A 22,075-nucleotide genomic window follows, 5' to 3' on the forward strand; every position below is an offset into this window, starting at 1 on the left:
CATTTCCACTTCAAACATCTAATCCTTTTGATTACGTCTGTCAATTTCGTCCTACTCCATATTTCTTAATTTCAAATTCTGTCTGATAATTTTATGTCTAGCATTTTATTCTCTAGTTTCCTCTACTAGAATACTCACACCCGTATTCAAATACAAAACATTTCTATGATAATAAGTTATGGCAGCCTTTGCATAAAAAATATCTTTATATATAAGTAAGTATTGGGTATATGCATTAAAAATACCAATAAATATGGACTAAGTATATATATTTTATTTATCAAAGCATTTCTTTAAGAGCTTTGCGGTCGAGCTTCTCCCCGGCGCCGCGGGGCAGTTTGTCGACGAACCTCGCCCCGCCAGCCAGCTTCATCCTGAATGTCACCTGGATAATGCACATACATATTTTTTTAATTATAATTGTTCAACTGACAGAATAGGGAAACATTATGTGAAAAAAAAATGCTTTGGTTAATTTCGATTTGACGTCCCGAGTAATGGCTGTCGTGATCGCCAGCCCTTCGATCTTGGCCAGTAGTGATCACCAGTGTGGTAGTGCAGCGGTTAGATTTTTATTTCGTTGGAATGATAGATGTAGTGTCCATGGAATATCACATAAATACCTAGTTACATTTCATCGTAATATGCTCTTTGGTTTTATAGTTCAGACCGAATGGAAAAGTTCTGGATATTTTCTGCTAATGTATACATATTAGACCTGGACTCATGTAGCCTCTAGTTTAACACACATTTAGTTTCGCTATTGGCCACTAGGCCTCTATTTAACGCTGCACTAGCCTGTATTAAAATATGTCATAGAACAAAAAGAAACCATAAGAAAGCAAATATTGTCTAAGGCGATGCCGAAAACATTTATTTTTTATAATACACTAGGAAAAGATGATTTCTAGTGGTTCGACCGCTAATTTACCTTATCTCATTACTCGCTAGACTTCCTTGAACATTACCCAAATATTTCATTAAAATCTCCAACCGTTTTGAAATCCTTTAGGCACATTTTCAGATAGATAATAGAGGAAGAAGATAGATAGTCTCATCCTTATGATGCAAACCCTGCTGTTAAGATGTGTAACGAGCTCCTCTTCAGTGGCCTGAGCGCCTGGTAGTAGCACTATAAAAGCGAGCGGCGCCTCGCCGTATTCTTTGTGCGGCACTCCAATCACTCCCGCCTCCTTCACCGCCGGATGCTGCATCAGTATCGCTTCGAATTCAGCTGGTGCTATCTGCAATAAATCCCTTAGGTTAAATGTTACTTACCGATGCGTATCTATGCATGTATCGCCACATTAGAATCAGTAGACTCCCATAATTAGAAGAGAGTTTTCAAGATTTTTCTTGCTTGGTCACTGACAAATTAGAAATTCCATATCTATTAGTATAAAGAGTGGCTGGATTGACCCTATGAGAAATAAGGATGATCATTGCAGGTCTTTTAATTTTTCTCACCAGGAGGTCCCTATACTCACAGATATATCGTTAAATTTAATTAGCTCCTTGATCCTGTTGACCACATAAAAGTATTTGTCATCATCGTAATATCCGACATCTCCGGTCTTGAAGAATCCCTCCTCATCCATATAATCTGTTGTGTTTGCACATATATATTCTGAAAAGTGAAAAAAAATATTAAATAGTTACTTACCTATAATTATTTCTCTTAGATTTTATAGTGACATACATATTTCATAATTGCGAAATAAGATTAAAGCTAAAAAACGAAGAAATATTCTTTTTTCTATACTTAAAAAATATATTTGGTCCGATAACGGATAAATATTACGCAAAATAAGTTACCGCGCAATACTGCGGGCGATTTGACGCAGATCTCGCCGCGTTCGTTTGGACCCAACGGACTTCTCGTATGTAAATCAACGACCTGCAACACAGCAAATACTTAGCAGTTACAATATACATTCCATTTCATAGGGATCAAAGATCCCGTTTTTAATTTAACTACCTACTGGTGATTACAGTTTACCCATTTTATACGCACCTTGATGATATAAGATGGGCTGATTACGCCCACACTGCCGGGCTTGGATCCCTTGGGGGCGTTCATAGTGGAGCACGGCACGCCCGCCTCGGTAGTGCCGTACAGTTGCACCACATCACGTAAATTCGTAAATCTGAACAAAGCTATGCTGTCAAGAGTCTATTTGTAAGTATTGTGAGATATGTGGATTGCTCTGCCCATTTCGCTTACTACCTATAAGTAATAGGGGTATAAGTATTATATTTTATGATTTCTGAGAGGGTTGTGCTCCTGAATAGAAATTTAAAATTAATTTAGTACCTATTTTGTGAGCTGCGTAAATGAACTGCTCTGAACAACAATTAAAAGAAATTGTATTTATTTTTCCCTGTATCATGTACTGTAGTTTATATCTTGAACTGATTTTGAAGAGAGTAGAACCAGAGTTTCAGGACCGTTCTTCTCTGGTGACAACTGCTTTCCGAATTGGTGGTATAGTAAATATTGACGGAATCTAAATAAGGGGCCGTTCAAGTATTACGTAACGCAATTTGGGGGGGGGGGGTGTTCTCGTAAAACGTTACGATGCGTCACGGAGGGGAGGGGGTCTCGTAGAAAGCGTTATGTAACATTGTTTTTTTATTTTAAAACAATAATAAAGGTATTTTAGCGATTTTCCGGTATTTAATTGTGAGTATAAAAACAAATGTCACTTTAGAGTTACATAACTTTTAGGAAGGGGGCGGGGGCGTATAGGAAAATGGGGGAGGGGGTGTCAAAAATCTTCAAAAATTGCGTTACGTAATACTTGAAAGGCCCCTAATGTATAACACGTTACAGGTTAAAAAAATATTTCACGCATTTAAGTACCTAATTAAATGTTAACATATTATTTACAACTAGCTTCCGCCCGCAGCTTCGTCCGCGTGGATTTCGGACTTCAAAAATGGAGCCGGTCGCGAACGTTCGAGAATGTTCGTTTTACGAAGCTACTCACTAGGTGATTCGCTAGCCTGTAGGTGCCAAGCAAGCCGCCTGCCTGTGCGTTCGCGACCTTATATATATACAGAAATAATCCTTATAGCATGATTCAGTATTCACGCCTGATGGCTTATTATTAGCGTATTTCATGTATAACTTTGGTGTTTCTATACCGATTTCTATGATTTTTTTTGTGGAATATTTAATAATGTTAACTTTTTTAATTAGGGATGATTGAGAGTGTTATAAACGTAAGAGTAGACAAATATAATGAGAAAGCTTCGAACTGCTAAACTATCGGGAGTTACACGTGTTGTTGTGAGTCAACCATAAAAGATAGACATATGCTGTCGTGGGATATTTTTTACATAATTTTAAGGAGAACATTTCCGTCATACGTAATTTCTGCGTAGCTTTAACCATTAAGGTTGCACACGCGACGGAAGCTTAAAAAATGGAGTAACTTCTCCCGTTTTCCCAACATTTCCCTTCACTGCTCTGCTCCTATTAATTGTAGCGTGATGAAAAGTATACTATAACCAGCACAGGAGTATGACAAATAATTGTACCAAGTTTCATTAAAATCCGTCGAGTAGTTTTTGTTTCTATAACGGTTATACAGACAGACAGACAGACAGACAAAAATTTTACTAATTGCATTTTTGGCATTAGTATCGATCCCTAATCACCCCCTGATAGTTATTTTGGAAATATATTTCATGTACAGAATTGACCTCTCTACAGATTTATTATAAGTATAGATATTTTGTTACATACACGTGTTTCAGTGCGTTGATTTGTTCTCCCATGATAGGTGTACTGGAGCATAACACGTACTGGACAGAGCTAACGTCATACTTCTCGATTATCTGTGATTTGGAGAACTGTGTCGCATTGGATGGAGATATTTGTAGCAGCGGGGTCTGGAGACATCAGATACACAGTTACATGAAATGATTTTCCATCGCAACTACACTTAAAATTAAATTGTATTTTTATATACTCTAACACAAGTTGATCGCATTTAGGTTGATAACCTGGTTTCCATGTATTACTTACTAAAATAAATATTATGTTTGCATAAGTAATTGTTTTGATAAAATCAGCGAAAGGATTAGTGGTTAGCATTTTGCGACTTACTTTATACTTCTGTATTACTTCAAGGTAGTCCGATTCTTCGTGTTTGGTGGGGAAGACGATAGTGGCGCCCCCTCGCATGCAGCTCAGCGTGTGCATCATGCCGTATGTATAATACCACTCGCGGGTATTTAGTATTGCCATACCTAACAATCTGGGGATAATGCCAGGCATTGGATTTCTGGATTTAAGGCGTTTTATGCCGGGAGCAGGTACTTAAAAATATGCATTTTAAGTTTATTGCATGAGTGTCGTCATTAAACAAAGGTGGAGATGATTTATTATGAATTTCTTTGAATAACGTAATTATGTTTTACGAGTCTATCTTATATAATTAGTACTGAAACAATAATTAAATTAAGTACTTAATTATTTGATTTCATATAAATTGTTAAATATTGAAAACTAGCTGATCCGACAGACGTTGTTCCGTCTTAACTATGAATTTGCAGCGCGCATTCTGTCAATCGCTGACAGGTATTTCAAACAATTGACAGTTTTATTAAATTAATATTTTCGTTAAGTTTTCTTTAATTTTCAAATTTTTCGCGCTATTTTTTAATTTTTTTCTTTATTATTATATATATATATTTAAGTACTCGCATACGATCGCAATTTGTACGGCTATGTGTGCAATATGTTGATAGGTGGCATTCTACGTGTTGCCAAGCGATTATGTTGTCCCAGAGCTATACTCACGTCTCGTTGCTCAAGTACTTCGAAAAAATCAGAACATTAGCATGTGTCATTGGAACTCCCTTCGGCAGACCAGTGGTCCCAGACGAGAATATTATAGAGTGACGGTCAACCCATCCGTCTACTGGCGTCGGAAAGAACTCTTCGTAAGTAGCCGTCTTTGTGAGGAACTGATTAAAGGAGATAGTGCCATCCCTGCGCTCTGTATCATAGAGGATGTATGTTTCGATGGATCCGGCTTTCTCGAATGTGGCTTTGTGGTCGTCGTACCCGTGCGCAGAGCAGAACATCACTTTGGGCTTCGATATTTTTAGCCGATGAAGAAGAGGAGCTGTGAACATTTATGACAACAAATATCATTAATAACATATAATAGGTATTTACGCCGCTCCAGAATCATAAAACCATTTTAAAATATTTAAAATAATTCCAGTAACAATATTTTACCCTCCTTATTCATTGTCGTTATTTATGTAAGGACGGAGCATTGCTGTGATAACAATTCTGTTCCTCAGTTTTGTTTATCTGACAGCTTGTGGTTTGTTCAACTTTGTTTATCTGACAGCCAACAAGATTCAAGTTGTATCTCAATATTAGCCAATCACAACAGCCCTATGTCTACGCACTGTGAAGGCTGCCATGCCGTCAGCACTGAGAAACAGACTTGTTATCATAGTAATGCTCCGTCCTTAGATAAAAAACGTCTATAAATAAGGGGGAACGTGTTTAAATTAACGCAAGGCCGTCAATTCTTACTAAACGGTCCCTTTGTACGGTATTGAAACGGCATGACGCGACGATGTAATAGGGTACCGGACTCATTTTTGTTCTTTACTATTATCAAATATTTACATAACATAAATTATAACACAGAAGGAATTATTAAAATCCGGTAAAAAATCAACAAGTTATAAGTCTTTGAATTTCGGTGGAAGGGGTAATTAACAAGAAACAGAAAAGAGACGAAATATCCACATGTGACGTCATCGGGAATTACGACGCGTGCGAAAAAAAGAGATGAAGCGATATCCCCACATCGCGCCCACTTCTGCACGTTACAATATTTTAAATATGAATTACTCGCTCATTTTTTAACCAATTGTTATGCAGTTTTCGCAGGAGTGCTTCTTTTTCGTATTATTAACCATTACATATAGAATAATGTACAAAATCAAGCATAGGCCGGTCCCCTATTAAATCGAAGTCAGTTATTAAGCCGTATTGGGCCGCTAACGGATATCGACAGGGACTAGGCCAGCGTGACGGACTCGGATCTAAACCCTCTCAGATCTTAGTATTGGTGAGAGTTGAGTGCGCAGCAATGCAGGGAAAGCATATAAATACAGAGTCGGTACTTGATATTATACTACTAATAATATCAACCCTGTATAATATACTGCCCCACTATTGAGTAGGGATATTACTACTCTTGATGGTTTACGCCTTAGTCCACCACGCTGTCCAAGTGCGGGTTACCAACCCTCATATCTTCGAAATTGTTTTTGGAGAATTTTGAGATATATCCTACTAATATTATAAATGCGAAAGTTTGTGAGGATGGATGCCTGGATGTGATGGATGTATGTATGTATGTTTGTTCCTCTTTCACGAACAAACTACTGAACCGATTTGGATGAAACTTTACAGTAATATTGGTTATACATCAGAATAACACATAGGCTACAATTTATAATGATTTTGTGTAATTTGGTCATAATATAACGATACGTATCAAGTAACTCGGAAAAAATGCTTATTTGGCGTACGCTGCTTAAACCATTGGAGTTAGACAAAGATAATTTACCGTAGAAGTGTTTGTCTTAAATAGTTCTACATAAAACTCCGCGACAGCATGTTTTATGTGGAAGCCACTATGACCAAAATAGTGAGCCAGAAATATAATTAAATCGGATAATTATTTTACAATATACATTTTAGAATATTTATCAAACTTTTATCAAAATATAAACATTTATAGCTTTACTTGTATTCAATGTAGATAAACTTTGTCTTCTGCACTAAGTAATTTGGCCGAATAGTTTAAAAGTCATCATTATATAATTGACCTTAATGGACCGCCATACAGATTATCGATTTTCTCAAAATCTACTGAACGGATTTTTATGAAGTTTCGTTTGGAGATAGTTGACCCTGGGAAAGTTATAGGCTATTTTTTATTCCGGAAAACTCCTACACGCGGGTGAAGCCGCGTGCAAAAGCTAGTATTATCATAAATAATAGGTATTGTATTATAGCTACACGGCAGATATTTTGGAGGTGTGACCTTTGATATAAGTGTATATAAGTGGGGCATATACACATAAGTATCATACATATCAAAACCACTAGAACTTTAGTGATAAAAATAAACATGAAATGAATAGATGATAAATAGATAAAAATGAACAGTTATTATTTTATCTTCCGATAAAATTATTACTTTGTGAGGCGGTAGCACATACTTGTTAATCACTAAATAGTCCATTGAAAAGTTACATTTCGGGTTGCGTTTTTTAGAGGACGCAATTTTATTTTTTTGACGTGTAGGGGGGGTCAGTCTAAAGCTAAAACCAAGTTTATGGGGTCGCCACCCTTGTCCCACGGCCGCCATCTTGAAAATAAGGGTTGAAATGGTTTTTACGATGTATCTCTTAAACTATTTATCTGACAAAAAAAATGTATAAACATTTTTTGTTGCAAATTAAATTCTCTACAACTTTGGTCTTGTAACTTTTGTCGTAGAACTATAAATAAAAAAGTTATAAGCGAAAATGTTAAGAAATTCAATGTTAAGCAATGTCCATTGCAACGTCATCAGAACGTGTGTTTATAAGGTTCATAATACTTTTTTTGTACTCTCATTAATACCCAAATACCCAAGGGACTATTAGGGAACAAAAGAACATCTGCCTGCTATTATTATTATTATTTCTAACCTCTCTTATTGTAAGAATAGCTGATAATATTGTGTTGAAGTTGTAGTAAGTAAGTTATTTATTAGCATTTTGACTTTTAAAAGTCTTTTAAAAGTCAAAATGCTAATAAAAAAAAAAGTAGTTTTCACTCAAGTTAAAATCGTGTCTAAAATCATTCGAAATCGTCTTCACAATTAAAAACAGAATAAAATACATCCGCACGTACAGAAATATGTAGCACAACTAAAAGATATAAGTTGAACAAAATTTAATATGACGAAATTTTAAAGGCCGAAATATCCATGCATATTAATTATTTTTACGTTTTTCTTTCAACTGCGAGAACTAATCACTAACTAGACGTGAATTTAAATTCTTTACTTGTCAATACTTGTTTAGTTACCCAGATTAAAGGTGAAACAAAATGTATGAAAAATGGACCTTAAGCTATAACCTTAAGCAATTTAAACCTTTAACTTACTTGGACCGTAAGTTGGATCCGTAGGGGAGTAGGTGGCTCCTGCACAAGTGATGCCTAGCATCGTGGCCATCACTTCAAATCTCTTCTCGCTGCAAATGCTGATCACGTCTCCCTTTTTGACACCCAAATGTGTGAGTGAGAGGGCAATGTCTATAACCTGTTGTGCCAGCTCGCCGTATGTAAGTTGCTCACCTGTTTCAGCGTTTATCTAAAAAATGAGCTATTAGTAGACGTAGCCATAAAACACTGTATTAAGAGCGATCTGCGAGCCAGTCTAAATAAAAAGAAATATGTCTGAACAAAAAAATAATTGTAGCGGGAAAATAAAAACCGATCGCTTGTTTTTTTATTAAATTAAATTTCAAGGAAATCTTTTTTGTACAACGAGATATTTTTTTGTATAATTATAAGAGCTCTTTATCTAGCGATACCGCACTTATCTACGAAAAGTCACTATTCAAGGTTTTGTGAATAAACGGTCAAATTATGATACAAATACTAACCTACCTAGTAACATATCTAACGCCATACCACTGAGTCAAAAGAAATGGCGACTTTACTCGATTTTTCTAGTGTAAAATACTCTTACTGTTACTGATTTTGTTTCTCCTAGTAACCTGGTTTGGCCTTGGTCTAGCATAAACAGTAAATATTGGGTTCTGGCTTCACCTGGGTGTAAGGCCATTTTGCTGGGGCAAAACGGCGGTCTATCCGTAGTTTTAGATGTTATTTGAAATTTAATAATAATATAATAATATCAGCCCTGTATTATATACTTGCCCACTGCTGAGCACGGGCCTCCTCTACTACTGAGAGGGATTAGGCCTTAGTCCACCACGCTGGCCTAGTGCGGATTGGTAGACTTCACACACCCAAGAAATTCCTATAGAGAACTTCTCAGGTATGCAGGTTTCCTCACGATGTTTTCCTTCACCGTTAAAGCAAGCGATAATTCACAAAGAATACACACATAATTTATTAGAAAAATCAGAGGTGTGTGCCCTTGGGATTTGAACCTGCGGACATTCGTCTCGGCAGTCCGTTCCACAACCAACTAGGCTATCGCCGCTTACTATTTGAAATTTATAATACATAAATATGGAAAAAAAATTAAACATCATATTTCTGCAAAATGTTCTAAATGTTTTAAGTATTTTGCGGATATATTTTCGTAGCGTCGAATAAAATTCTACTAAAATTGTTGACTCCATGCATTTACTTATACAGAAAACACACTTTAATTGAAACCGACACTATTAGATAGATAATGAATTAAAAAATATTTTGATACGTGGAAATTTTCAAAAAGACCTAAAATTGTTTTTTTTTTAAAAAAAGTATTCGTAAAAATTTGCGTCTTTTCTCCGGTATCTGACTCACGTATCGCCAAGTATAGAACGACTTGCTCAAGGCCGTTACTCCGGAAGAGGCCTTAAGGACGTACGACAGATGCTTAGTGATCTATGTTTGTTACTAGTTATCACAGTTTTTGCTCTGGATATAGAGTTAATACGTAACGTCTCCAAAATATTTACTTACCAACGCCACAATATCTTTATATTTCATCATATTATCAAGCATCTCTTTGCCGAAGTGCATGTGCGCGTGGAGCTCCATGGACTCGTCTCCGTACACATAATTCTTTTTACGAAGCATGTTTATTTTTTCTTTGTGTTGATTCTGGAAAGGAAAATCTTCATGTTTACTAAGGCAGATTGCCTGGTGGCGTTTAGCTGGAAAGGAAGTACAGTGAGACTGTTCTACGTCAGATACATAATGTTAAGTTCTGAAGTGGCGACCACGAACCGGAAGACACAGCGTATGCCAAGAGATGGAGATGGAGCGACGAGATCGTCAGTCCAGGTGGTGAGGGTCGCCGGAGTCCGATGGATGAGGGTGGCCCAGAACCGGTCCCTATGGCGCTCAATGGAGGAGGCCTATGTCCAGCAGTGGACGATTCCCGGCTGAAATGATGATGATGAAGGTGGCGACTGAAAATCAGCTTTTTGCTTTGACTCACTGCAGAGCAGCGTTTTGCTTAGTGGTCATCTGATATTATACTTTCCCACTGCTGAAAACGGGCCTCCTGTTAGTAGAGAAGAGAGAGGTAAGTTTTAGGTCACGGCAACAGTCCCGGGAATATCGGGTTACACAAATCGGCGCCAAGTTTTGACCGATGTGGGACTGAGGACACGCTGGTTCACAGCCGATACATGCGGGGTTTCTACGCTAAGGACTACAAGCACTAAATCGTTATGGAATTGCATAGTGTGGGCCACACCGTTGATACATATAAAATTATGGTCGATTTCGTTTATTTTATTTATTGAATATCACTTCGAAAATATTGGCATCGATATTTGGAACTCATCGACTCAGAATATAAATCGTGTGTAGATATTTATAATATAGAAAAAAAATATTAGGTACATATAATATTTAATAGTTATAAATTAATCTACCTTTAACTTTATATCTTGCCTTTGCCTGGTCAGCAGATTTTATGTTCATATCATCTTCCTAAGATTTTATTAATATAGGTGTTAAAATTATCCTATAACTTTAATTTAAAGTAAAAACATAAAATAAGATATAATCACCGATAAATATAAATTAAATTAAATATACTAAGGATAACAAAGCGACTAGACACGGAAATACTCACAAAAAATTCCAGAGTCGTCAGCTGCAGAGACGTGTAACTACCATGCACGGGAAACACAACTGAAGTTAACTGTATTCTGTCATGGAAATATATTTATTATCTTTCATCAAATAATATCTATACTATTATATAAAGTGAAGAGTTTGTAAGTTTGTTTGAGGAGTAAATCCCAGGAACTACTGGTTAGAATTGAAAAAATATTTTAATGTTGGATAGAAAAAATATAGAGGAAGGCTAGAGGCTATATATAATATAATATAATATCATGCTATGACCAAGAGGAGGGAAGCATCCATGAAAAATATTGCAATGATAGGGAAAATTTATTCCTTTTGAGAGCTTCCGTTGCGTGCGCTGCGTTAACAGTTAAATTTGCAACAATCATGTAAGACGAAATTGTTCCTCTTAAAAACTTATAAAAAATATATTATATAAAAAGTCCCCCGCCACATCTGTCTGTCTATCTGAACGCCATTAACTCCTAAACTATCTAACAGATTTCGGTGGAATTTGGTATGGAGATATTTTTTTATCGTGTTTGATTATTCACAAATTGTTAACATGTAGTATGAAGATAGTTTGAGATTGGGAAGGATAGGTACTTGTATTCCGGGAAATTATAGCGGGATATTTATCCCGGAAGATTCATTCACGCGGGCGCCGCCGCGAGCAAATTCTAGTTAAGTTACAAACGTGTGCACTTATCATTGCATTGACTAGTTCAGCCGCGCATAATATAATGATAAGTACGCTGTCAAATAGACGTTCCAATAATTCTTCACACGACAATGAATAAAAATCGCAGAGGAGAATTTGCTACTTCTATGCACTGTACTCGGCGTTCACACAGAACGCGCAGTAGTACAGGTACATGTTGTTAACTCGCGTCTAATCAGTGCCGGATTTATATTTATATGAGGTAGGACACTTTATTTCCGCCGCCCTATGTGGGTAGGTTTCGCAAATACTTAATAATTTTGCATTTGTTTGTATTATGGAAGGCATTAAAGTTAAATAAACGAATGATTAATTAACTCGTGTGTGCGTCCTCTGAAATCTGCTGCCCCAAAGAGGCTGCGTCGCCCATAGGCCGCGGCCTATAAGGCCTGTTTACAAAACCAGGACTGCGCCTAATGCTTGTAATCTGAATAGGCTCTTATTAACATAATTTTATTTTATGCGTCATATTAGCAAAATGCATGAGCATGAGTGTTTAGCATGCTAAGACCCGAAAATTCGCATGCTAATAATGAAATTAGTTTGATATAGCATTAATTAACAGCGTATATAGACGAATAAAAACACAAATACTTTTTAAAACCACAAGTGTTATTATTTACTTAACAATACCAAATATTCTAAACGGTAATACTAACGACCAGCAATTAATTTTTATATCAAAACATTGACAATGAAATGGGACTGCTTTAATTTAAGGTACTCCGTTAGGTATATAAGTATATATTATAGATTTTCGTTGATATATATGACAAATTTGTAGGTTTCATGTATCTATGATGTTCAAATAGGACCGCGAACAAGTTAAGTATACTTTATATACTTTGAAATATATGTGTATATACGAAGTTAAATGAGTAAGTATACAAAATAAGCATAAAAATAACAAATGGTTCATCAAATTAAAAGTGCGTTTAGTTCAAGGCATCTTTGAGCATGTTCCCGAAGCTGCTGAACTGTAGGCCGCCGTCTACGACGATGTCGGTGCCGGTGACGCGGCAACTGTGCTCGCTCGCGACGTGCACGATCGTCTTGGCGATGTCTTCCGACGTGCACACCTTCCCGAGGGGAATACACCTCTCACAGTCCTCAAGATGCTTCTTGTATTCTTCTTCTGTTATCTCAGTCAATCTTTGGTAAAAGGAGGTGATCTGGAAGAAAAAACAATATACGTACAGAAATATCTCAATTAGTAGTCAGATATTCTACTTGGAGCGGTCATGCCAATTATCTGATATAAGGAATGGGGTAGTGAGCCTATGAGTTTCTTATACTACGTTTTAGGTCTCTATCGGGGTTAGGACGCGGCCACGCGTTTGCATAAAGGTACTGGTTTTTTGTTTCCTTCCTTTGAAATGAAATGAAATGATTTATTTGAATCTGTAAAATGTTATACATTATTTAGATTCCGTCAATATTAACTCTACCACCAGTTCGGAAAGCAGTTTTCACCAGAGAAGAACGGGCAAGAAACTCTGGTGCTGCTCTTTTCAATCAGTTGAGGGTAAAGACTACAGTACATGATAAAGTAAGAAGAAAAAAAAAAAACAAAAAAAGTTTAGAGCAGTTCATTTATAGGCTCGTGAAATAAGGAATAAATTAATTTAATTTTTTATATGACTGCACAACCCTCTCAGGAATCATGAAATTTCTCTATTATCCTTATAATTATTTCCTCCCAGTACCTCTAGCAATTAGAAATTAGAAATGTAAGCGAAATGGGCAGAACAGTCCACACAAGCAGCACCCGTTCACGAGTATGACGCATGTGCCAGCCATCGGCCTCCTCAACCATATTGTAGGGAAGTGGCCGACCCGTCACACGACGCCGCCGCAGGTACAAACAGTTAGAGAGTATTTCATACCCAAGCCAAGCTTTCCAATCATATCGATTCTCGGAGTGAGAAAAATATAAAATTAAGATACAGTATACATATTTATGAAAACAATATACCTATGCGACGGTACATAAGTTACAATTAATCTATGTATCCATAGATTAATGAATAGTCAAGTAATGAGGGAGGCAAAGAACCGCCAAAAAAAACTATTTGACATTTGCACATTTTTATATTTTAAAATAATCGTGACAGTATACGGCTGTAATCGAAGCGGTAAGATAAGTAAGATATCAATGTACTGTGGTAAAGAATACTAACTAATAACGCGTGACTACATTCGAAAAATCGGCAATAGCCTAGTGGGGATGAGAACGGAATACCGCGACTAAGATCGCAGCTTCGAACGTCACTTTATGGCATGAAGCTCTGACTTTGAAAATAGATGTGTAGGTATTAATTTCTTCATTATCGAACGCTTTAATGGCGAAAGAAAATATCTTGAAGAAGCCTACAAAACCTTACAGTAAAAAAGTCGTAGATATGTGAAGGCTGGCAATATGCGCTAGGATAGCGTGGTGAATTACCAAATGCTTAAACCTGAGGCTTAAACTTTCTCTTATATGATAAAGGGCTATCTTCCCAAGTGCCTGGACATTCGAAAGATCAATTAAAAATCCGCAGGAATAATAAATTCCACTTGTATGGGGTACGTACATAACGATATAAAATTCAATATTGTGAGGTCCATTGCAAGATCTATACTTATATATAGGCCACGGGTCTGCGTCTGTGCGGTTATTTCTGCGGAGGAAAAAAAAATTGCAACAAAGTTGGTAACATGCTTTGTTTAACAGGGTGGCCATATGAATGCACTGAATTTTCAGAAAGTAGACCTTATTTTTGGCGCCCTTACTTTAAAATATGCTGCCTCAAGCCCGCGGCCCTAAGGCCTATACACAAATTAAACACGGGTGACATGCTAAAGGAGACTTACTGTACTGCCCGGGCTAACTGTGTTGACAAATTAAATGAAAACACAGAATTACTAAAAGAAAATAAAAGGGAACTGGACAAGATAAGCGGAATCATTGCGAAGGAGGCTGAACAACGAACCTATGCGAGTGTAGCGGCGACCGGTCAGCGACAAGGGCAACCTCTGAGCGCGGCGACGGCGCTGCACTCCATAGTTGTGAAGTCAAAGGATGAACAGGAGACAGGAGACGAAGTGGTAGAAAAGATAAGAGAGGTAGTAAACGCAACAGAGGAGGGAATCAGGATAGACAGAATTAGGAAAGCGAGGGAAAGAAAAGTAATTATAGGATGCCGGTATAAAGAGGAGATAAATAAAATAAAAGAAAAGATAGGAAAAGCAGGAGATAAACTAAGTGTTCAGGAAATAGAAAACAAGGACCCACTCATTATCGTGAAAGATGTACTGAGATGCCACAAGGATGAAGACATACTAAGAGCGATAAGAAGACAAAACAAGAACATATTGGACAAGATAGAGAAGAGTGAAGACCGGATGGAAATAAGATATAGGAAAAGAGCTCGGAACCCGCTGATGATGCACGTCGTCGTCAAAGTGTCACCGCAAATTTGGGCACTCACTACTGAGGCCGGTGCGTTGCACATAGACGTCCAGAGGGTCCGGGTGGAAGACCAGTCTCCCTTGGTGCAGTGTTCGAGGTGTCTGGGATACGGCCATGGGAGGCGCTTCTGCCGGGTCTCCCTGGACGTGTGCAGTCACTGCGGGGGCCAGCACTTGAGATCGGACTGTCCCGACTGGACGGCAGCAGCGCAGCCGACCTGCTGCAATTGCCAAAAGGCAAAGATGACTGACACGAGCCACAATGCATTCAGCCGGGACTGTCCGGTCAGGAAGCGATGGGACACACTGGCGCGCTCCGCCATAGCTTATTGCTGAGGTGGTCTCCAGAGCCAAGAGCCCGGCAACACACGACACCGCCTCCGACGTTAGGCCATACCTGGTGGCGCAGGCCAACCTTCAAAGGAAAGCATTAGCTACACACGAACTTATCTCAATAGCGACAGAGAGAAGGTTGGCCTTCGCCTTAGTCCAGGAGCCATACGTCGGAGCAACCGGCCGTGTTAAGAACTACGGGACTGCCAGGATCTTCCAGTGCGCGGAGCGGGAGGTCGGACCGGTCAAGGCGGCCATAGTGGTCTTCGACCAAAATATGGATGCCTTGATCTGTCCGGAATTCACTACGACCAATATTGTCGTAGTGAAAATCCGCACCATCGCCTGGGAGATCGTGGTGGTCTCGTACTACTTTGAACCGGACCGACCGGTAGACGGGTACCTCGACCAACTGAGGGAAATCTGCAACAGAGTGGGCTCGAGGCACCTGTTAATAGGCGGAGACGCCAATGCGCGAAGTCTATGGTGGAGCCAGGAGATCGACCGAAGAGGAGAGGAGGTGTCTAACTGGCTCGACGGGGCCGGACTCCACGTGCTGAACGAAGGTGTCACACCGACGTTCTTCACTGTGAGAGGAGACAGGGCATACTCCAGCCAGGTAGATGTCACCGCCTGCTCGGTCGATCTTCTGGATAAAATAGAAAACTGGACGGTTAAGGAGGACCTCACGAGTTCGGACCACAACACTATAATCTTTAATATCAGATTAGAAAAATCAATAGGCATCAAAATCAAGAACACTACGAGGAAATACAATACAAAAAAAGTAGATTGGAGAGAATTTGGCATCAAAATTAAAAAATTAATGATAGAAAATAAAATTAACGCAGCAGAAATAAATAGAATAAAATCTAAAGAACAATTAGAAAATACAACAAGAAAATACATAGAACTAATAACAAAAACATGTAACGAAAATATACCTGAAAAGAAAAACAAGAATAAATATAACATACCGTGGTGGTCCGATGAACTCGAGCGCCTGAAGAAGGACATGATGCGCAAAAAAAGGAGAATCCGGTGGGCGGCACCTATAAGAAAACGGAAAGTGATTATAGAATATAAAGAAGCCAAGGAAATATATGAAAAGGAAACCGGGAAAGCGCAGATTAAAAGCTGGAAGGAGTTCTGCGGGAAACAGGACAAGGAAGGACTGTGGGATGGGATATATCGGGTAATGGGCAGGCTGACTAAGCGACACGAAGACGCGCCACTCGTGAGGGACGGGCGAACCCTGGGTCAGGAGGAATCGGCAAGATTCCTTGCCGAGACCTTCTACCCGGCCGACCCTCACGAGGAGGATAATGGGGATCACCGGCGCACTCGGGAGCTCGCCTCACGCGTGAATGAGCCGGTCCATGGTGAGACACATGACCCGCCGTTCGCGCTGGGGGAGCTCACGGCTGCGCTGGTGACCTTCAATCCTAAGAAGGCGCCCGGGTCGGACGGCCTGACCTCCGATATCTGCTCGCAGGCGATCAGCCAAGATCCGGAGTCTTTCCTATCACTGGCTAACAAGTGCCTAGAACTGGCCTACTTCCCCAAGATCTGGAAGGAGGCCACGGTCGTTGTGCTGAGGAAACCGGGTAAGGATGATTACTCGGTTCCCAAAGCGCACCGACCGATAGGACTGTTGCCAGTGATGGGAAAGATCCTGGAAAAGATGCTGGTGGGTAGGCTCAAATGGCACATCCTTCCGAGGATGAGCCACCGCCAATACGGCTTTATGCCACAGAGGGGCACCGAGGACTCCCTCTATGACCTGATGAGTCATGTCAGGGCCAAACTTCGAGAGAAGAAGGTCCTGATCATGATATCGTTGGACATAGAGGGAGCCTTCGATAGCGCCTGGTGGCCGGCCATCAAGGTCCGATTGGCGGAAGAACGCTGCCCACCAAACATCAGACGGCTGGTCGCCAGCTACCTGGATGATCGGATGGTCAGGGTTCGGTATGCGGGTGCCGAGTCTGCACGCAGGACCGTTAAAGGTTGTGTTCAAGGCTCTATTGGGGGGCCGATCCTGTGGAACCTCCTCCTCGACCCCCTTTTACAGGGTCTCGAGCGCCGGGGCGACTATTGCCAAGCTTTTGCTGACGATGTCGTCCTGGTGTTCGATGGGGACTCCACAGGAGAAGCCCAAAGGCAGGCCAATGCGGCTCTGGCCTATGTGCGGGATTGGGGTGTCAGAAATAAGCTAAAATTCGCGCCGCACAAGACCCAGGCGATGATAATCACCAACAAGCTCAAGTATGACACCCCGATCCTGCGCATGGGCGGAGTCGACATTGGCCTGTCAAATGAGATCAAGCTGCTCGGCCTCCTAATAGACCGAAAACTGACCTTTAACGGCCACGTGAAGCAGGCGTGCGCAAAGGCCATAGGCCTATACAAAGTGCTCGCGAGGTCAGCCAAGGTCCAGTGGGGACTGGGACCTGAGGTGATCAGGACGATCTACACGGCTGCGGTGGAGCCCGTGATCTTGTATGCTGCAAGCGCATGGGCTCCGGCGAGTCGTAAGCTTGGTGTAAGGAAGCAGCTCGGAGCGATCCAGCGCAGCTTCGCGCAGAAGATGACGAAGGCCTACAGAACTGTCTCGCTCAACTCGGCCCTGCTACTGGCGGGAGTGCTCCCCCTTGACATAAGGGTGCGGGAAACCGCACTCCTTTACGAAGTCAGGAAGGGGCACTCTCGAGCGGTGGTGGGAGACCGAGAAGTGGAAGTTCCTGTGGCCTTCGTCAACTTAGACCACCCGGCGGAGCGGATGGGCGGGAGCTTCCAATGCCTGGCGGACGGGGCGGAATTGGCTCGACACGTCGGTGAGGGTCTTAGCATCTTCACCGACGGAAGCAAGATTGAAGGGAAAGTCGGAGCGGCGCTGTCCATATGGAACGGTGCCGCCGAGACGAGTACCAGAAAGTTGCGGCTCGAGCCATACTGCTCTGTCTACCAGGCGGAACTTCTCGCCCTCCACAAAGCTGTGGAGGAGGCGCTCCGTAGCGGGCTTCCTGCGTGCGGCATCTTCAGCGATGCAAGGTCCGCTCTCGACGTCGTCACCAGAGGTGATTCCCTCCACCCCATAGCGTTTAAAATTAAAAAATTGTTAAAAGAAGCCGAAAAACGCACCCAGAAAATTGAACTTTTCTGGGTGAAGGCACATGTGGGGTTGGAGGGAAACGAGAGGGCGGACCTGCTCGCCAAGGAGGCCGCACAACACCTCAAGACCCGTGCGCACTACGACAAGTGTCCGGTTTCGTTCGTCAAACGACAGATCCGAAAGGACTCGATTGACGAATGGAGCCGGAGATACGCGGACGGAGAGACGGCTTCGGTGACGAAGCTGTTCTTTCCGGACGCGGTCGAGGCGCACAGGGTCGTAAGGCGGATCGTCCTGGACGCCACACTGACACAGGTGTTCACGGGGCACGGCGGGTTCTCCGAGTACCTGCATCGGTTCAAGTGCAAGGAGAGCCCGGCGTGCCAATGTGACCCTGACGTTCAGGAGACGGTCCCACACCTCCTGCTCGAATGTCCCATCCACGCAGTGGATAGACATAACTTAGAAAATAGGATAGATTTAACGATAACACAAGTTAATTTACATAAGATACTTAAAAATAAGGCAGATACATATATATTCATAAATTATTGTAAAAAAATAGCAACTAAGGTGATAAAGAGGAATAGCGATAAGTATGGCTAAGTATATAATATTATATTATATAACATTAGCTATAAACTAGAAGTAAATAAATATAGATATATGTATAATTAAGATAAATAGAATTAAGTACAGATAAATATAACATAGATAAATAAGATAATAAACATAAGATACAGATAGAAATAAGGAATAAATGTAAGAGGAAAGAAAAAGAAATAGAAATAAAATAAAACAAAAGATGCAGAAAATCCCTTGTCCTGGATAGGGGGACAGAAAAAAAAAAAAAAAAAAAAAAAAAAAACTGTGTTGACTCTAACGCCTTTGGGACCCAACTCCAGAGCAATCAGTCGTGTAAAATGATCCAGAGCAGCCTGAAAAAAAATCCTTATTGGTAACCAGATTTGACTTTTTCTCTCAGTATCAACACGGAGTCTGGACTTTGTGCCCCATGTGGCGATATTATGTCCTCTGTCACATCATGGGACAAAGTGGCATAAAGTGGTTGACCTGGTAGTACCTACTACTGCCTTTGTCTTTGGGGATAGAGGCGTCAATAATGTTTTTTAAGTAACCCAGCGCATTTATTCTCTTTAATGTAGTTTGACTAATAAAAAACATTTCAAACTTTAATTTCATTTAGCAACATTATCATCAATTATAACCTAGGCATTTCACCAGGTGGAACAGCAATAAAGTAATCCCCGTTCAGTAACTCGTTACTTCAACCGATCTTTCAAGTGTGTAGTGGAACTGACCTTCGACATGGAATACGTAAGCATGCCCACGTTGACCATCTTGCCGACGACGCTGGAGATGTTGACGATGTTGCCGTTGGACTTGACGAGCGCCGGCACCACGAGCCGCGTCAGGTTGTACACGCCACGCACGTTCACGCTGAACACTCGGTCTAACATCTCCATGCTGTTCGTCTCGATCAAGTCGTATTTGGAACCGATGCCGGCATTGTTCACCAACACATCTAATCTGAAATATTAAGCAATATTGTGTTTATCAAAATGAGCGCATATGACCGACATCACTGCCGATTATTTGTTTTTCAATTTCGTTTATGTAAGAACTAGTTTTTTTTTTAAGTAGGCACAAAGGCACCTCGTTGATTATTGGTAAACAAGAGTACTTGATAATTTGTTTATTATCCTGTTATGAATAAAATAGGACAAATACAAAATATTAATTAAGTTCATATAAGTAAGTATAATAATTTTATCCTAGAGAAGATTACGAGTGTATTACGACCTATTTGCAATTATTGTAATAAACACTTGCTTTTTAATTTGGTTTTCCTCATTCGACGGCCACGATATTTGTCTAATCTAGTACAAATCGCAGGAATAACTGGACCTATTTTGTTTTTTTTTCGCTTATACGATGCTAAATTACTCCTGAGTGCTACAGGCTACTGCTTATAATTGGAAAATACTAATGTACTCAGAAAAACTTTTTCAAGCGGACGGAGCCGCGGGCAAAAACTATTATGGAAAGCATGCTGGAGGTATAGTAAAACGATAGCAGCATATGCTGTGCAGAAATTTAGCAACAACAATGGATGGTCTACCAAAATTTCTTTAATATTTCCTATCCCTAAATAATTTGCTGTCTTCCGAAATAAGTCCATAGTTCGGAATGTGAAATGCGAAATTAACGGCTCCAACATAGTTGATATAAAATATTATAGTTTTCATTCAATTCAGGAATTAGGTATATTAGGATCATACCTTCCGTAATGCTCCAAAGTCATTTTTGCAACCTTCTCGCAGCCCTCGTCAGTGCCCAGGTCAGCTATAATCGGCAGGACGCGCACTCCAAGCTCCTTCATACACTGGTCTGCGACGGCATTTAAGTTCTTCTCGTTTCGGCCGACGAGTGCGAGTTGTGCCCCAAACTTGGCAAACAACAAAGCCGTGGCCTCACCGATACCAGAGCTCGCCCCCGTCACCAATACTACTTTGTCGGAGAAGTTGTATTCCATGTTTGCCGGTTACGTCGAATCCCCCGATTAAGTGACACTGAAATCTTTGAAAATTTTGCTTATAAACAGGTGCGATAGCATAATGACTCGATATATTAATATTTTATCAATATCATAACTGTAACAATATAATATTTTCATGCTCGCATCGCTAAAACACATCCGCCTTAAATTTCGTGTCGTCACTGTTTTCATCGTACTTAATTTCTATATATGTAGAATGATTCAATTCAAGATAGTTAAATTATTTGTATTATGTAATCTCATACCTACCTAATTGAATCCGAGTCGGGCTGCACACACTGAGTCAACTGTGTGTTTGATTCCGCACGCAGATGTTTCCGTAACTACACAAGTTTTGTTAGCAGATTTAGGAAATAAACATAGAGATCTAGCGATCCATGTTCTTTGCCAATAGATAAATAAGACCATCATATAGTGCTGTAAAGTAACTGTGCCTCCTCCTCGAATAATATACATAAGCAACCCTGCGAATTATATAGACAGAACTGGCTTTCTCTAGGTCTTAGGCAAGGTACCATCGCTTTGAAGGAAGCAGCCAGAGCGCAAGCCATTAATGGGTACAATGAGAGCAACATCAATGACGTAACTATGGATTTTCTCTACAGATACCTACTCGGCATTCAGATACGCAAAATAATGCGTCTTTATTTTCAATAATTAATTCGGGGTCTGTGGTAATTGCTCACTTGATCTGTTGGCCTAGTGTAAATTATATAATAACATCTGTATGTACAGCTGAGAACAAATTTAATGCGTAGTTTATAAATAGACAATGTGCGTCTGGGCGAAATCTAATCTATTCGGTAATATTTTAATCAATTTACACATTTTGACGCATACAAATAAAACTCTGACAATAATATAGTATTAATATTGTGCTATTAATGACACGGCGCACTTATATAATTTAAATAAAAAACATTATAACTTGAAAGCTATGAAATGGCAAAGACTGTACAATAAATATTTAAGTACTTAGGTACTTGATTGACAAATTCTATCATAATT

General features: G+C 40.0%; 2 protein-coding genes across 4 annotated transcripts; both read right to left on the reverse strand.

The window, feature by feature from the left end:
* Positions 1–252: 252 nt before the first annotated feature.
* Positions 253–10,951, reverse strand: LOC115454264 (luciferin 4-monooxygenase). Its single transcript, XM_037443720.1, has 11 exons — positions 10,869–10,951; positions 9,743–9,883; positions 8,204–8,411; positions 4,811–5,138; positions 4,115–4,265; positions 3,752–3,897; positions 2,015–2,147; positions 1,816–1,897; positions 1,488–1,627; positions 1,074–1,244; positions 253–385 (listed from the first exon to the last, which is right to left on the reverse strand). The coding sequence occupies exons 2-11, from the start codon at positions 9,857–9,859 to the stop codon at positions 281–283; spliced, it is 1,581 nt and encodes a 526-aa protein (XP_037299617.1). The 5' UTR covers positions 9,860–9,883; positions 10,869–10,951; the 3' UTR covers positions 253–280.
* A 1,225-nt stretch (positions 10,952–12,176) lies between these two features.
* Positions 12,177–21,591, reverse strand: LOC115453940 (3-oxoacyl-[acyl-carrier-protein] reductase FabG). 3 transcript variants are annotated; one of them, XM_037443682.1, is made up of 5 exons: positions 20,790–21,587; positions 19,839–20,037; positions 19,355–19,424; positions 14,442–14,458; positions 12,177–12,757 (listed from the first exon to the last, which is right to left on the reverse strand). In XM_037443682.1, exons 1-5 carry the CDS (start codon positions 21,041–21,043, stop codon positions 12,521–12,523), a joined length of 777 nt encoding a protein of 258 aa, XP_037299579.1. In that variant the 5' UTR covers positions 21,044–21,587; the 3' UTR covers positions 12,177–12,520. The 3 variants fall into 3 exon arrangements, with proteins under 3 accessions (XP_037299579.1, XP_037299577.1, XP_037299578.1); XM_037443680.1 differs by having other exon boundaries at positions 19,809–20,037; positions 20,790–21,581; XM_037443681.1 differs by lacking the exons at positions 14,442–14,458; positions 19,355–19,424 and adding an exon at positions 16,349–16,423 and having other exon boundaries at positions 19,809–20,037; positions 20,790–21,591.
* Positions 21,592–22,075: the final 484 nt, after the last annotated feature.

This window comes from Manduca sexta, chromosome 26 (genome assembly GCF_014839805.1).
Source record: "Manduca sexta isolate Smith_Timp_Sample1 chromosome 26, JHU_Msex_v1.0, whole genome shotgun sequence".
In the NCBI taxonomy this organism is placed as follows: domain Eukaryota; kingdom Metazoa; phylum Arthropoda; class Insecta; order Lepidoptera; family Sphingidae; genus Manduca; species Manduca sexta.